Below are 17,404 nucleotides of genomic sequence, written 5' to 3' on the forward strand. Positions count from 1 at the left end.
GTACATTTTGTGACCAATTGAATAAGTAAGTGGATGCCTTTCCAAGACTACAGGAACCGCAAATACACATAGGTTTAAACTTTGTTCAATTTTATGCAAGAACAGAGTTTGAGCTTCACTGGCCAGAGCGCTTTTGCTGAGGTCCATTTTTCACTTGACAGAACAACAAATAAGAAATGACCTTGGCATACGTATGTTCACAGTCGAGATTTTTCAAGGCAGTAGAGGGCTGAAAAATTCCAAATAAATTGTTTTCCTTGTCCACAGCCTTAGGAATATAGACCTCTCTCTCCCAGTAGCTTGCCTCTGATCATGTCCAATGCCAGATACTTGTGAGGAATGTAGAAAGCTCTCACACTCCATGGAACCAATTGGGCAACCGTACTGCTAAGGGAGTCAGATATTTTGCAAACTAAGTGAGAGCAGTTTAGTGGGACAGATGACGCCCCTTATGTCTCCTTGTTAGTGTAATTTCCAGATGTTGTTATTAACTCAAAGTGCTTTTGTACTTCTTAGGAAGTTTCAGTAACACTCTTTAACAGCAAGTGCACAAAAATAATTTGATCTCAACTTTTCTTTAGTTAACTTCAAAATTCATCCAGTCCTTAAGTTGTTAATAAAGAAGAGAAGGACACCAACTACTCTCTAGTTCTCTGGAGAGATTAAAAGTAGGCCAGTATGAGATGCTGTTTGGCTGGCTTCTCCAGAACAAGGCTCTGGACCCAAAGAGCACTAAACATTACAGCAGACTGAAAGCAGATGTCACAGGCTTATTTCTAAGAGCGTATGCTCATCTCCCACAAACACAAACCCATCTGCTCTGGAGTTGATGGTCACTTGTAAGCCTCTCTCCCTTTTTTGTTTGCAGGAGCGCTGATATCCAGATAGCCCCGTGGTCACAGGTATGAGCACAAACGGCAAGTCCCCACTACAGCAATCCCAGGATAAGTCCACCTTGGGGGTCTGAGCAGCCCCCGAAGCACACCCCAAGCCACGTGGCAGCGGCAGCCTCCTGCTGCCTGCCCCCAGCAGCACCGTGCCACCGAGGAAGAGCCGTGACCAGCCTTCCTTCCTCGCTGGCCCTTACTGATCCCCGTTCCTCCTACTGCCTTAGCAATAGCTGCAGGAGACCGGCACCGGAGGTCAGCCGCTCTTCCCTGCCCGTCGTGGGCTTTCCAGCGCACCTCAAGTCACTCCAGAGCGACGGACCTTCAGGGAGGCAGAGCCTGTCACCTGTCTGCAGGTGTGTACAGCAGTGGCTTTCAAGGACGTAGGAGCCATTGACAATGGTGACAACTATGCTGAGGCTTAGAAAATTCTGGAATGGAGGTCTATACCCAGAACAAATAAAGCTGGACTCTACTGCTCAACTAACACTTGCCATGCGAGTCTGAACATCGAAGCTGACTTGGCTTCAGTCTCATCAGCTGTAGCATTGAGTTAGTTATCTCAAAAGCAGTTTATTATCCATCACTAGGTATGTATGTTATCATTCAACCCTTGTTTTAACAGTGTTGCCATACAGATCATTTATATTCGTACAAGTGCCATATGCTATTTTAGCCTTCTCTCCTAATTAGCCTCAGTCTTTTATTACAAAATAGAAACCATGCTTAAATATCAGTTCTGTTACTATTCTTTCGAAATTCTTTACGTGCCTTAAAACAAATAAAACCTAATGAATTAGGTAGGACAAACATGACTAAAGCACTCTAATATAATCATCAAGGTTTTCAGTTCTAAGCACGTAAATGCAGATGCCTAAATATGACCCCAGTTATGATTTACGATTCCTAGATTATTTACAGTTTCAGGTTTCCCAGTACATTCAGAAGGCTTTGACAAACATAACTGGTAGCTTAGGTGTCTCAATATGGACTGATAATTTTTTCTTTTTCATCCTTCAGAGCTTTGTTTTTAAATGCATGGCCACTTCAACCCATTATTTCCTTCTTTGTGCACTCTACCATACAGTTCCCCCATTAAATCAGTATGAACAAAAAAAGGAACAACCACCTCTAGCCAGTGTCTACAATATTCTCCAGTTGCCCTCCCAAACATTAAAGCAAATTTCAGAACTGTTTGAATAAATAGGTGAAATCTCATCTTCCAGAATTAAGCTTCCTAGGAGTCACCATCTATATTAAACTTCCAATTTAATACTGGCATACCAGAGTTTCTCAAATCCCCTTCCTAACCTTGGCTAAATATGTATCATGGCCATATTTTATTACTTTACTTTTCACCTCTTCCACCAGGTTAACAAATACTGAGTAGAAGTCCCAACCAGAGGGTCTCCAGCCCTAAAAAAACAGTAATCCCTGGAAACAGTAATTCACTGTGACTGTAAAGGGACTTGAAATTTGCAAATTTGGTTGAATCATCTCCTGGATGCTTTAAACTTCTCGCAGAAATGAATCAACTTGTTTGTCTTAAAATAACATGCCCAAAGGATTTCAAGGTGGCTTGCGCATGTCCTCATTTAGCCCTAAGACATATGTTTTCAGACACTGAGTACTTCATCATGTTCTTGGCACGCTGTCCCAGAGAGAGGGAGGTCGTTGTTCTTCTTTGGTACATTATTCACAGGACTGATTATTTCTCTGATGATTTCTGGAAGACTTCTGCAGCTGAGAATACCCTAACAATCATTTTGGGTGGTAAGTAAATAAACAGGGATGGAAAACATGATGATGTATGAGTACGTACATATGTAATTCACCATGTCTCTTGTGTAACGAGTCATCCTTTGCGAGACTGAATGATGAGGCTTCCACAATTATGCTTGGAAAAAAAAGCACTGAGCAAGCCACCCAGTTTTATTGTATTGCCATGTTCCACCTTAAGTCTCACGCTTAGAGACTTTGCAAGCACACCAGCACATATTGTATCTTTGGTTTAAATCCTTCGGCACTGGCTGTTCTCAGTGACACTTTGCTCCTTTACTTCTATATCACTTTCAGCTACTTTCTTCAAGTTTGCTCCCCCCTTTTTTTGACTACACGGCTCCTTTCCTAATGTAAAGAAATTCTGAAGCCCTTTCTGTCATCTCTTAAGACACACAAAGCATGGTACTTAGTGCTGATACCCACAACTACCCCAGTGTTCCAGCAAAGTGCAGGTGCCACGTGTTTCTGCTGCGTGCTGAGCAAACACCAGAATCGGCATCTCCCAACCCATATTCATGAACTCTCCTGCTGATGTAAAACACAGTCATTACGGCTGATGCATCCTATGAAACGAAGATATCACAGCGCTCACGTACAGCAAGTTGTATCTTATTTCCAAGCAGGCTGCAGATATAAATAACAGCAATTGCAGTAAATTTCCTTTTCTTAGACTTAGAGAATAAGTGGTTTATTTTTCACCCAGGTTCACAGAAGCTTAAGGGACCTGCTCCTGTGTTTTTAACCATGTCTTGATCATCACAAATGGACAGTCTACAAGTACAGTGGCTTTCTTTTTTTTTTAAATCACTTTGAATTCAAAACTTCAAAATATTTCTTTTCAAGACTGAGAAGATATAATAGAACTCAACATCAGCAAAAAATAAAGTAAGCTTAGTGAATAAAAGAAATCTCTGGTGTTTACCTGAAAAAAACACCAAACAAATTTTAGCAAAGAATGGCAATACAAATACTTCTTTTCAGGAAGTTGCATCAGCATTCAGTAACTAATGAATAGTATCTTTAATACTTTATTATTATACATATGTACATAAAAATCAGCTTATTTCTATATAGCAGGACTACTGATCTAGCTTTATACCTACTACCGACTAATGGGTAATCAAAAACTGGAAGAAGCATTTCAACCTTTCCTGGGCAATTTGGTTTGTTTTATATCAAAGTTGTTTGTTTAAACGCATTAGAAACACTGTAATTCACTACAGATTCGAGCCAATGAAGAAGTACTGTTACTTACAACATCTCCCAAAACAATACTAGTTACCAGTATATATACAAGTAAATGCTATTTAAATTTTTAAGCTTTTAGCCCACAGTCATTTCCTCTTAAAGATACATACTATAAAAAATTAACAACATACATTTACATTAAATCTTTGTTTCAAAGCTTCACAAATGTTTATCTGTACATTAATGTTTACTCCCAACTATTGTAAACATCATGTAAATTGTCTAGAGAAGGACCACATTAATATAGGCTTTTCACAATACTTTTATTAAGACAATAAGACTTCATACTGAAGTTAATATAAGCTTTGCAGTATTACATTAGCAAAGAATATAAATAATGAAATGATATGTTTGCAGAACTCCTGCAAGAGCAACACACTTCTGTTTTCTTTTAAATTTTTAAGAATTATCTTCAACTCTAATCACAACCAGACATGGAAGGAGACCTGGCCACAAGTTCATATTTAAGTGTTTGGGTTTACTGTCCAGACAAAAAATTGAAATTTAAAAAAGACTTTATCCAAAAAGTCCAGACACATAGAAAGACTATTGTCACCCCAATACTTTTTAAAAAATAACAGTAAGATTAGCCAAATAGTCCTGCATCCATGTGCCAACTACATTTTAATCAAAGATAACATACTACTAGCATATTTCTCTGTTTCACATCACTGCACAGGGTTCTGTGTTTCACTTCCATCTGCTAACTGTTTTATAGTAGTGAAGTGCAAAGTAAATGAGGTATGAGACACAAATATGACATGCTTTACAATTTTATTATGGCTTGAACCATTACCCATCTTCACACCACAAGAGGCTATTCAGCATGCAGTAGGTTATTCACTGAACAAGAGACAGTTGAGACAAAAATACTTTTACTGAAACTTTGTAAACTAACTTAACCTAGGAATTGTTATTTCTGAAAAAATATTACGTCAATTAAAAAAAACATAAAAAATTCAACAAGAACTTAGAGTAAAACATGGTACTTCAGAACCAACTGAAGTCTTTCTTTAAACTTAAGAGTGAGTAGTCCCAATATTACACTTCTTTAAGGTAAATTCACATAATGCATAAAGCAGTAGTCATTAAAGAAACAAACAAAAATACCCCAAACCCAAACCAACTCAACACACTCAGAACAAATCTGAACAACACTTGATTTCCTAAACAAGAACAGCAAAAAGCCATTTACAGTCACCTGCAGTGAATACCTTCCTAAAATAGTGAGGGAGAAACGTTGCCTCCAGATAAACTTCTTGCAATAGAGGAAGTACTGGATGCTCTACAAAATTTCTTTTTTTTTTCTTTAATACTATTCTGAGTAATTTTAGTTTTGGATTAAAACATCTTTTCTAACCTGTTCTGGTTAAAATTTATTTGATTTTGTTATGAGTGCACTTCACGCTATCTATCTCAGTCTCCCCTAAATTAGGCATGTTTCCTTTAAGCAGAGGGCAGCACTTAACTCCCAGAACTACTTCCAAACCCATTCCCAAAAGCTGTAGCTATTGTTGCAGTAGGAGAACCCAGTGGGGTTGTATGTTCCACACCATTCTTTTCATCTCTACATTTAAGATGAAGATTCAGTATTTGAAGGTACTGTTTCAGACGAGATGTTTAAATGACACAGATGTTCTACCACCGTTTTTTTCCTCTCTTCTCTCCTCAATAAGATGGATTTTAGTGTGTACGTTTCCCAGAAAAAAACTGCACTTTAAGGGTCAAACTGATACTTTGCCATTAAAGATATACAAACCAGTGCACAAGTAACAGTTAGATGTGAAGTGGTGTTTTCCCCAAGTCATAAAGCAACATAACCAGCTGAAAGACAATTTAAGGGAGGGGAGAAAGGAAAGGTGAGAGATGAAGGAAAGAAACTGGTACATTGTTTTAAAAAAAAAAAAAAACCAACAACAACAAAAAACCACAAAAAAGAATTTACTCAGTCAGCTGAGCAGCTACAAGATTGACAGAGCTGGATAAGAACAAGCTACCTAACAGCTGCCTTTATTGCTTTAGACTTTTCTTTTTCCTCATGAAATATACTGCACTGCTCTACCAGTTGAGTTCCTTCACTTTCAAACTCACTGGTATTAAAGACTCACAGTCTGTTTCTGGACCTGGCATAGTACGTCTTTTTCTGTCCTCAAGCTCTTGCCCAAATAAAACAAATGCAGTTAACACCAGTAAGCTTAAGTAACTGTGCAAAAGAAGTCCTCTCATTTTTATTTATTTCCAGTGTTTGAGCAAAAGTCCAAAAAGAAGGATTAAAATTTATTATTTGCTAGCACAGTATTTCAACATTTGGGACACAGCAGTTTCCAGTTCCCTTTTCAACTGTAGAAACAATAGCACTCACTAAGAACACATTTCATGGATGCCTGTAGACGCTAGCAAGCCTTTTGCCACATTCAAGATGCCATTTTACAGCAAAGTCATTTTTTTCCGGCCTTTATTTCAACTTTTCCTGTGTTTCTTTCATTTGCAATAGTCTAATAGTGGATCTGTGAGCTAAATTCCTCTAAAGTCCAGGATTAAATGCGCCTGTCAAGTTGAACACGAATCAGCTGTTATGCCCTTGCAGCAATGGAAGCAAACCATGTACTAGGTGGCATCAGCACAAATGCAGCCGGCAGGCAGAGGGAAGTGGTTATAACCCTCTATTTAGTACTTGTTAGACAGCATCTGGAGTATGAAGTTTTGGGCTCCACAGTAGAAGACACACTGGAGCAGGTCCAGAGAAGGGTCACTACAATGGTTTAGGGGGCTAGTGAAAATGATGCACAAGTAATGGCTGAAGGAGATGGGTTTGTTTAGTCTCAAGAAATAAAAGCAGGGAAAGGAGCTACTTACTGCTTTCAAGGACATAATGAGTGATTACAAAGAAGACTGAATCAGACTTCTTGGAGGTGGCACAGTCAGAAGACAAAAGGCAATGGTCACACACTGCAGCAAGTGAAAAACCAAACTGTACATAAAAGGAGAACATTTTCTCCACAGGAGTGGTTAAGACTGGCACAGGGTACCCAGACAGGCTGTGGAACCACCATCCTTGGACATATTCAAAATTCAGCTGAACAAGATGCAACATATCTAGTCTAACTCTTAAGCTGTCCTTGGTTTGAGCAGAGGGTTGGACTAGATGACCTCCAGAGATACCTTCCAAGCCCAAATTATTCTTCAATTCATCCTTATTTGTTGATACCACTCATTCTGTGCTAAGCTGCAGGCAGTCATCAAAAAGGGCAAATTTCCTGCCTTTCCTTCTTTAACACCAAGCTTCTGCCACACTGTTGCCTCCACACTAACAGCCATTTCCAAGCCCAGTAAGCACTCCATTCACTGTTCAACCTCCACAGGATTCACACCAAGAGCATAAGTACTTGCTCCTCATAAATCACGTTTCTTTCAGTTCTAGGAACCTCTATGTGCTAGACTGAAAAAAAAGGGATGGAGGATAAACTGCAAAATATGCATGTGGACATTACACCTCACATAGTTCCAGTTATTCTAAGGTATGTTTGTTTTCTCTTTTGAGCAATTGTTTTGTGCTCTCAAGGATACTACTCTGTGTATCAGTAGGTGAGACAGAAAAAATTAACACCACTTTCCTGAATTCAGGATCCATCCTGAAAGAAGCATAATGATTAGGGCAAAGATGATTCCTCAGCAGGTGATGCCTCTAAGCAACACTACACATAAACGCAGGGTCACTTACTGATGAAAAACAAACTTCTGCTCCTGAACATCTCTCCATCTCAGCTATTTTGTCACATCTGCTGAAAAACAGAGAACTTTCTTGGCAGGATTATCAGTATCCTTCATCCTTTCTGTTACATCTAATGAGTTACAGAGATGACCTGAAAAGTTCAGTTGCTTAAGAAAAACAGCAGAAGGCTACATACTCTTTACACATCTGGAGCTTGGAGCAACATCTCTGTCCTAGACTGGCAAAACCAGATGACTATCAGAAGATGGGATCTGTTTAGTTAGGTGAACACTCTGACCGTACTCAACAGGGTCAAAACCCTGAACTTCATCCTGGTTTAACACTGCAAGGTGAAACAGCCATAATATAAATTTCTTTCTACAATTCTCCATGTGGTAATGACTATTCAGAAAGATCATCTTCAAGAGTTATCAGGGAAAGCCTAACCCCACTATACTCAAAGAGCATTCCCCTGGGAATGCAAAGGCCTGTAAGAAGCCCCCCAAATAAGAATTTATGCAAAACTTTCAGAAATGCTTCAAACTCTTCAAAAACATTTAGCACTGAGAAGCACAAAGCCTTCCTGCCTCCGGGGGTGAGTGATGCAACAAAACATCTGCTACATTGACCATCGCTGAGATTGGGAACATTCGCTTCAGGTCAAGACTACGTTTTTAGTTGCACTACAGGGAGAAATCAGGAATTCAGGATTGCAACAGGCTGGAAAAGCCAAATCTGCTTGACTAGATAGTCCCACACTGCAGGACTTCTGTTACTTTTGGTGAGACAAAAAGCAGACTAATATAACTCAGGAACCACCTGCTCAGGATCCAGGCTGCGCAATGGAAGGAGTTCAGGTCTGAGACAAGCAGCATCCCCTCTCCTCAGAAAAATGCCCTGAGAACACCAGTGAGCCCTTGGAGCAGCACTGTGAGACCCACCATCAGGAATTTGGGACTCTCCGGCCTAAGCCAGGCCTGTCTCAGTCAAGTTGGTATGGGAAGCCTCCTGCTTCATGAGGATGCCTGGAGGGAGACTTTGGCTGCTGCCTCACTGATTCTGCAGCTTGCTCTCCTGATGGGTTTGGAGACCATGTAAACAGGCAACAGAGAAATGTACATGAACATCCCAAGAACCAGTCTACAATATGATCTCCTCTCTGCATAACGGGGTGCTATAGTGTCTCCCAAGCTCAGCTGTTATCCAGGTACCCATCACTTACACAGAGATGTGCAGCAGAAGGGATTCAAACACGCCACAGACCACTTTGAGCCCTGCAATGCTGATCTTCTTTCTCCTCCTTTGCAAGGACCTCAAACCCAGACTAACATTGTGTCATTACTTGTCTCTATTACAGAATTGTCCTAATGGTTGGCCAGGGTGGATGTTACATATCTGAGATCAGGCTTGATTTATCTGGAAAGATATGTATGTACTCATCTACTTTATTACAGCTCATTTTCTTAGTGGGTAGCTATTATCCATAAAGTTTAGTCCAGGAATTGATGGCGTTGAATCTTGAGTATTTTTACATTGATCTTGTCAAGAAAAAACAGCACGTTAAACACTGTTACAGTCCAATGCAAGTTTTCATTTAAAAAAAAAAAGCAGATTTTATATTCTTTATGTTTTTAGATAAGGAATTAATCTATATTCTCCTGTCCATTTTAAGGTACTTCTCTAATTCAAAATGTTATTTCATACCTCCAGGTTAAAATTTCAGGATCTTCTCATTTCTACCCAAACAAATTTTAGAGTTCAATTCAAACCATGCAAACCAGCACATCCGAAAAAGTTACAGTACTCCTCTTTACTTCACAAAGCCTGAGGCTTTGCTAATTTTGTAGTGAGCTGGATTTTTAGAACTGTATTTGTACAGTTCAAATGGAAAGAAACCAAAAGGCTTTTCTTCTGCTAACAAGGGCTCGTGTAACAGCACACTGCACTTTGTTTCTGTTGCTATACCAGTGTTTCGACTTTCATCAGTCTCCATGCCAGTAAAAAGACACAATAAAGGAATTCAGACTTGATCAAGGTTTACTGTGCTCTTTTCAAACAGAAGACCAAGGGTGTTTCTAAAGCCACAAAAGGACATTTGTAGCAAAGTTTTTACTACTGCCAAATACTATGCTAGCAGCAAAGCTTTCAACAAGAGATTCATGGGCTGCCATGTTCAGAAGATGATTAAGATATGCATCAGACCTATGAAGATCGGAACGGGAAGTAGAGGAATGGAAAAAACAGTAACCTTTCTGCTGTACTGTAAGTCAGGCCACTGCTTACAGTCACGTGCTTTAAGAGCTGAGCCGAAGTAATCCCTTTAAATAATTCCTTTAAATGCCAGGGTTTTTATTATGCCAAAATAACTTACACCTTCACATTTACACCTACACAATGGGATATCTGACAAGAACTTGGCAAATGTCTATCTTACCCCAGATATTTATCAGCATTCACTTGGGTATCCAAAACACAAATGCAGCTGCCTCAGAGGCAAAATGGACCTGATGCAGTTTTTGAAAAATGTTGTTTGTTGGTTTGGGGGTAGGGTGGGGTGTATGTGTGTATATATAGAGAGATACGGAATATTTAAATGGTCATTTATTTAAATGGACATCTAGCAAAAGAGAGTTCCACCTGTTTACATGCAAACATATACTGTTTTGGGAAATGTATCTAGCTGAAAGGGTTAAGGCAAAACTTAGATGTAAGTGCTATGTTAGTAACATGGTTTCAGTGCCTTTGTATCATCCTTTAAAGAAAGGGCTCAATGACAGCATGCCCACAGTAAGCAACACTGAACAAATACTCCCCAAAAGTCAATAGTGGCAGCATTACTAAACTCCACAGGAAATTACATCTTCAAAACCCATATACCCATGTTATGTATTTATGGATGGAATGGATTAACCAGTAAGTAAACCGGATGTAGCATGCATAAAGCCTTTATCCTGGCTGGAATTATGCACAGTGCTTTGCCTGCCTTCTCCAGGGCTGACCTCAGAAAATCAAATATGCTACATAGCTACACAGCTCAGGTTTTGTTCCATAAGGAAAGGGCAAAGTAGCTCCACAGTTTTGTGTTCTAGTTGGTTTTATGGACCATCACTTGGCACTTTGTCTCCCTCTGTGATGCGGTCTCCTAAGACTTGCAATTCTGCTTTAAAAACAAACAGGATTTTAAAATGCTTGCAGTGAACAGCTCTTGACAGCTTATTAGCCTGTGTCACTTGCTGAAGTTTGTAACAACAACATAGTTCTTTCACTCATAAAGTGAAATGACAGATAAAATATGCACTTTCCTGAAAACCTGAGTACAAGATGGCTACAGAAAAAGGAGAGAATCCTGCTCTATTTACAAATGTCATGGAGATGGTCTTAAATTTGAAACTAGACTTGCTCCAAGAGTCCCTCCACCAAAACTTTCAACAAAATGTTGCCAGCTCATCTTCACCCACCTTCTTTCTACGCTGATCCCTTCTGAAACAGTCAACGGGACTTCCAGACATCCCCACTACCACTTTCCTTGATCCAACTAATAAAATGAATATGCAAATCAAGAACACCTGAATGTAGTGCTCCAAGCTACTCAGCTCAAAAAATGTGGCCAAAATTGTTGATTTCCTTTATTTCTCTTTCTTCTCCTTCCTCAGAACTCCTCTCCTCTCTCCACTCCTGCTGTGGGAGAAGATGGAGTTCCCAGTGGCCTGCAGACATTTGGGGGTGTTGGGGAGCAGACATGTGTCACCTTCTACAGTTCTCCTACTGTCCTTCCCTCTCAGGAGGAGGCGGACACATTCAGAAGACAGCAGAAAGCAAAAGCTTGAGCTCTGTGTTCTCCTACAACTTTCAGAGCTCCTGCCACACACGGCCAGGCAGGGAAAGAGGAAAGCCGGGCATCAGGCACATTGCTTGCAGGGGAAACGTGGGCAAGCACACACACACACCTCAGAGTAATAAGCAGCCTTTCAAAGCCCAGAAAACAACAGAATTTATTTTCCTTGCACTGAAAATACGGAAACAGGATGGGATCGAGTTTCTCATCGCTGCACAGGGCTCCTGTGCTGCCAGTGTCAGATGTGATGCAGTTTTTCAGGCAGGTGGCCACTGCAGGAGGGCTCAGCTACACCAAATGGAATTCAAAGCTTTGCTTTCAAATGTAATTCACTCCTTATTTCCAGGGGGAAAAAAAGCAAAAAAGTAGTAGTAAGGAAAATACTCTTACCATCTGACACAGCTGGTCTTAGTAAAGAGACTAAGAAGCAACTTTCATGCTAGAAACCCTCTCTGACATTTAATATTAGGGCCATAAAAAACTCAAAAAATACCCTAAGTGTTGGGAAAACCAGTGTGCAATCCACCAAGATCTTCTGATACAGGCAGAACCTGAGTTAAAATCATAAAAATTCAAGTCTAAGCACAGAGCAGAGTGAAAGCATTTCCCTTCTCTCCAGCCAGTGTTCCCTCATATCGCAGACGCAGTGGAAGGAGCCTTTTGACTAAACATAGCAATCGGGACCAGAACAGGCCATTCTTCCTTCTCAGCAAAAGCAGTAATTGATAAACACAATTTCCAGCTTCCCTAGAAAGAACTAAGATGCTCTTTAGCACAATGAATGAGCAATGAACACTGTAAAGATGCAGACCTGTTCTAAAAAGTCATTAATAATTATGTGTCATTGGACAATGTGACATCTGGGCATCAGTTTCAGGTTTTCTGCATTTATGCTCAATAAGAAGTTTTGATTTTGGTGGCTGTAGTGCCCTCCTTTCCTTGTTTCTCTTTTTGTCCCTGTTTATCATTTACAAGACTGTCTTAAATTTTGTTTTATCCTTTGAAGTTCAACTACAAAGTTAACAACCAATTATGATTCTAGTGCAAGATAAAATATACAATTCACAAAATAAATAACAAAGTTCCATAAACATTAGTAAATTACAGCCACACTTCAACGAAAAACAGGTCTCAAGAACTATAGTGTCAGAAATTTGTTTCTCCATCAACTCTTAAATGTTTCTACATAGCACTATATTGGACCCAGGTACGTCAGATGTTTAGGCTGCCATCAGTAACTGTCAGCTAATATGATTAAGAACCAGATTATTGCAGCCTTCACTGGCTACCACAGGAAGGGGACACAGAGGAAAGGGTGGCTGATCTGATCATTCACACAAAGCAGCAAAGGTGGTAGACGGATCATTACCTCTCAAAGACAGGAAGTAATTACTTTTAAAACAAAGCTGAATTTCAGCATTAATGATCTTTTTTTTAAGGCATATGTAATAGAAAAACAGCAGGGGCTTCTTAGTGTTATTATGGTGAATAGTCACACACACATTATCAGTGAAAGCTTAAACAAGATTTTATTATTTACTGTGCCTTACCTCCATCAGAAAAATTTGTAACAGGCCTCTCACAGCTGCTCCTTTTCCATTTCTTTAAAAAAGCTTACAGTGTTACTGTTGCAGAGATCTAGTATTTCTGATTAATAATCTACTAAATGCATGCTCTAGGTATTTGTAAAGACCATACAATATATGAAATGTTATAGTTGTTAAGAGTTCATGAGTTGGCTGTACATCTAATTCTTCTACAATATCTTGGCAGCTTACTCTGGAGTCCCAGATAAAAGCCTATTACTCTTATTCCATGAAGACCTTTCTCTCTTGATGAAAAGTTCAGCATAAAATAGTCTTAGAGTACATAAAATGCAAAAAATTATTGCGGTATAGAGCAATACCAGTTTTTATGAGCCTAACATCAATTCCTGCATGTCACTGAGTATGATATATAGTAAGAATGAGGTTCTAAAAAAGCTATTGAAAGTCATTATGTTATAATCTGTATCTCTAATATTTTTAAGAATTCAGGTTTAAAAAGTGCCCAGACATGGTTTTCAGCTTAAACCCGCTTGAGCCAGGCAGCCTTACTTCACATAAACTTCACTACCTGTGTAATGTAATCACTACCTGTATAATGTAATCATACGCAAGATCTGCACAGCTTCCATCAGATCAGCTGCTATTTACAGTGCCTGCTTTCAGGACGCAAGTCCTGCTGACTTTTTAAGAATACCCAAATTCTCATGCTTTGCAGAATAAAGACAAGCAGCACGGCTAACCATTTGCATGCCTTTAAACCCCTCCTTCATAGAAGTCAATTGCTTCACCACTGCTCTCAATCTTTTTAAGACTGTTGTATTTAAAAGAAAACACTTGCCTCTCACTTATATACCAGAAAGTTCCCATGGTAGCCACGATGCTCAGCTGAAATCTGTTGACAAGGATGGGGCTGAACCAAGGATGGGGTGTTTTCCCCGAGAGGGTTAAGTGGAAGAAGAGGAACTGACATTATCTTTCACATTACCACTATGTAGGGAAGAGTATGTCACACTACTCACCCATGCTCATCTTAATAGGTAAATTTTCTCTGCTCGCAGCCTCCACAAGGTGTCTCCTAGCCTCCATCACAGCTTCCTTTTGTTTGAGGTTCATGAAGGACTCCCAGAGAGCTTTGGCAGCTGGATCACTGTAAGAAAATGACAGGGTTACACTAAACATTGCTTGAGTAATGGAGCAAGCTTAAGACAACATTTATATTTTAAGATGAGTGCTTCTACGTAGTAACTCCTCTGAGGTGGGCAGGACGCAAGCGAAAATAAAGTGATATAAAAGCTTGTTTTTTCTTAGCGGAACAGTTGCTACAGTTTTACAGAAAAAAATCTAGAATTTTTTGCTAGTAATTATAAAGCATTAGAATTCATATATAATAAATATATTATTATATGTCAGCCTCAAAGTAACCACTACTGTTCAACCATGGGAATATCAGAAACAGTCCAAACTTCTTCAGTTACCAAAAAGCTATGAAAAGGATGGGCTCTAACTTCCCCATGAGAGTTTAAATCCCAAAACCAATACTTCCAACACTGAAGGCTGTTGGTATGATTTGATGAACTACCGTCACTTTGGGTTTCATGGATTCTCCTTACATGAAAAGAATAATCCATAGCAGAATGTAACTGTCCTTATGGTCTCCCTGTTGACAGATTTCTTTTTTATTATTGCTAAACTTAAATTAGGAATTTGTGTGGCTCATCTGCACTCCGTTCCCTGTCAGTCTTCTCTCCCCTCCAGGACACTGGATCTGTTGCTGTTGTGAATGAATTCAGTGTTTTCTGAGGGCGGGGGGTGGGGGGGGGAAAGGGGAAAAAAACCCCTCGCCTGGGGCTAAAGCCACACACTGGGATTCTGGGATTAACTGTGTTGGATTTTTTTTTATTTATTTTCTTTTTTAAAGAAAAAGCTTCCCTCTGGTTTTTCCTCAGGAGACATTTAACTCCTAAATACATTTTGATGTCATTTACAACATGCTTATAAACATGCCAAACAAGCTTTTGTTTCACAGAAAATAAAAAAACCCAACAACTCACTTGATACCTGTTACCGAGCAGCTGTGCTTACACTCTGCTGCAATGGCAGGGCTGTATTTAGGAAATCTGTGCTATGTCCCAAACCAGGTAAGAGGATCACCAAGCCCCACCCCTGTCATCCCAGGAACCCACATCCTCTATCAAAGCCTGAGCGGGTGGAAGGGCCGTGGGAAGAAGGTTGAGTTACCCTTCTTCTGACAAACCACAAATGAATAGGAAGAGCAAACTTCATCATTTTCATTGCCATGCTTTAAGAAAGGAAAAATCAGATGACCTGACACAGTCTTTCCACCTCTTTCACGTAGTGCAACTCAACCTTCCTCCAGTGCCGGAGGAAGGAGGCAGCACATCCCGAAGCAGCCAGGGCATCTGCAGCTCCCTCTACTCCATTGCCAAGCGCGATCTGAGCACTAATGCCGCGCACTGTTCATAGGCAGCAGCTCCAAGGGGATTCCTCACAAGAAAAAGCACGCCAATTTATAATGTATTATAGTGCAAGAAATGAGAGATTTCCAAAGCAACTAGATGCTTCAACACAATCTCCCTTAAGTATTGGATTCTTGGGTATGCTATTTTTACAGACTATCTACTCAATTATTATGATTCAGTCCTACTCACCCAGCAGCACTTTTAAATGCAGCCTATTGATCCTGTTCACATCACAATTACAGGGTATGTGTCACTTACAATCGTGCCTGAGGTTTGGATTGCAAGAGGCCACTGCTTTGCCTGTTAACTAATCCCTTCCTGAAAATGCAGTTCCAAATACAAAACTATAGAGCTCAGGAATCAGGCCTTAACCAGTAGGAAGCTAGTTTTAAAAAGACTTTTTTCCCTATTTGGAAGAAAAGTCAAGCTTCTGTTTTCTAAGATTTTAACCTGTTCTCATTTTCCCAATTCCCTTCATCACCATAAAGATGCGCAGAGAGACTCACATAAACACAGACACCAGGAGATAAAACTTTAAAACAAAGGAAAACAAACAACGTGAGGAAGCCAAAATAAGTCTCCCAAATTGCGCACAGGTTTTTGTAGTCTCATCTTTCTCACACCCATACTTCATAAAGGTATTTAGCAAATAGTAAAGTGTGGAAAATTCATCCCAAAAGCATCTATAGACCTCAGTAAAAGTCAGAATGTATGTGGATAAGGTTGCACCATTTTTCTACCTGTTGCCTTTGCATGCTGCTCTCCACTTCCACACCACGTGTTGATCAGTCCTTGTCAATTTAGACTGCGAGGTCTTTGAAAGCAACATACACTATACTTGTATAATCACAACGACAAGTCCCTGCTTCAGCTGGTACTTCTACTTGCTCATAGCTTAAACAATAAAAACCCTCTAAAATAATAGATTAATTATTTTGAAGTAAAAAAAAGAGTCATACTAATGCACTAAAACAAAATGGTGGGGTGGGGGCTGGGAGGTGGGGTTACAAAGCTTTTTGCTTTGTAAACCCTTTCTTCCTCCTTTATCCACAGTAGGTTTTCTTTAATGCCAAGGTCCTAAGTTTGCACGATCCCCAAGGGTTGCTTTAGCACACCAAAAATAGCAAAAAGCAAAACAACTGTGGTACAGCCTAAAAGCAGATGGGGGTCAACCACACTCCTGTACGCTTGCATCTGCGTAGTCCACTGGAGTTTCTCTAGACATTTTTCTTCCCACTGCTTTGCAGAATACCTAGTGGTTTAGGTATCATATATAGAACAATATATAAACAGGATGAGATCAATATATATTTATAGCTCACATACACAGCCAACTGACTGGGTCAATCCATTGAAAGCAGCATTTCCCACGCTCAGTCATTTTTTGGAAATACGATAGGGGGGAAAAGCAACAAAAGTACTTGTATGTTTTCTACTTAAAACACTTTTCCTGTTCCCCCTCTATTACACCTTCAAAGAAGGGCTTTTGCTTTGAACAACTGCCCATCCTTTAATTTCATCAATGACAAGACAGGAATGGCTGCTGGGAATGAGTCAGTAGGACGAAGTACAGGACTCTGGTGTTGCCTCTTGCCTGATCTGAGAAGTTACCACAACATTTTCGTTTTAGAGATTTCTAACACTCGGAAACAATATTATCTTATCTTCCCCTTTTGGTGAGACATTTGTCTGTGACTGCCTTCCAGCTCTTGTCATGGTGCCCTTCCCCTCCTCTTTTTCCCATCTGCAGTTCCTCTGCTTTAGTCCAAATGCCCCAATCCGATGACACTGGCACTGTAATCAGTGAGTTGTATGGGATCCAGTACACCAATTCAAATTTCTCCTTCCTCTTGCATTCCTTGACTTCCCAAGGATTATTTATTGATTTTACACATTATCTAGTGAACTGCTAC

The 17,404-nt window shown here is 39.9% G+C and overlaps 1 protein-coding gene across 1 annotated transcript in view; it reads right to left on the minus strand.

The window, feature by feature from the left end:
- Positions 1 to 17,404, minus strand: part of SCFD2 (sec1 family domain containing 2) — a 205,059-nt gene that overhangs the window by 156,335 nt on the left and 31,320 nt on the right. The window contains exon 4 of the mRNA XM_010574566.1: positions 14,031 to 14,158. Coding sequence (XP_010572868.1) covers positions 14,031 to 14,158 — 128 coding nt within the window. The remainder of the gene's footprint in view (positions 1 to 14,030; positions 14,159 to 17,404) is intronic.

Source organism: Haliaeetus leucocephalus, unplaced genomic scaffold (genome assembly GCF_000737465.1).
Source record: "Haliaeetus leucocephalus isolate CR32 unplaced genomic scaffold, Haliaeetus_leucocephalus-4.0 Scaffold439, whole genome shotgun sequence".
NCBI lineage: Eukaryota > Metazoa > Chordata > Aves > Accipitriformes > Accipitridae > Haliaeetus > Haliaeetus leucocephalus.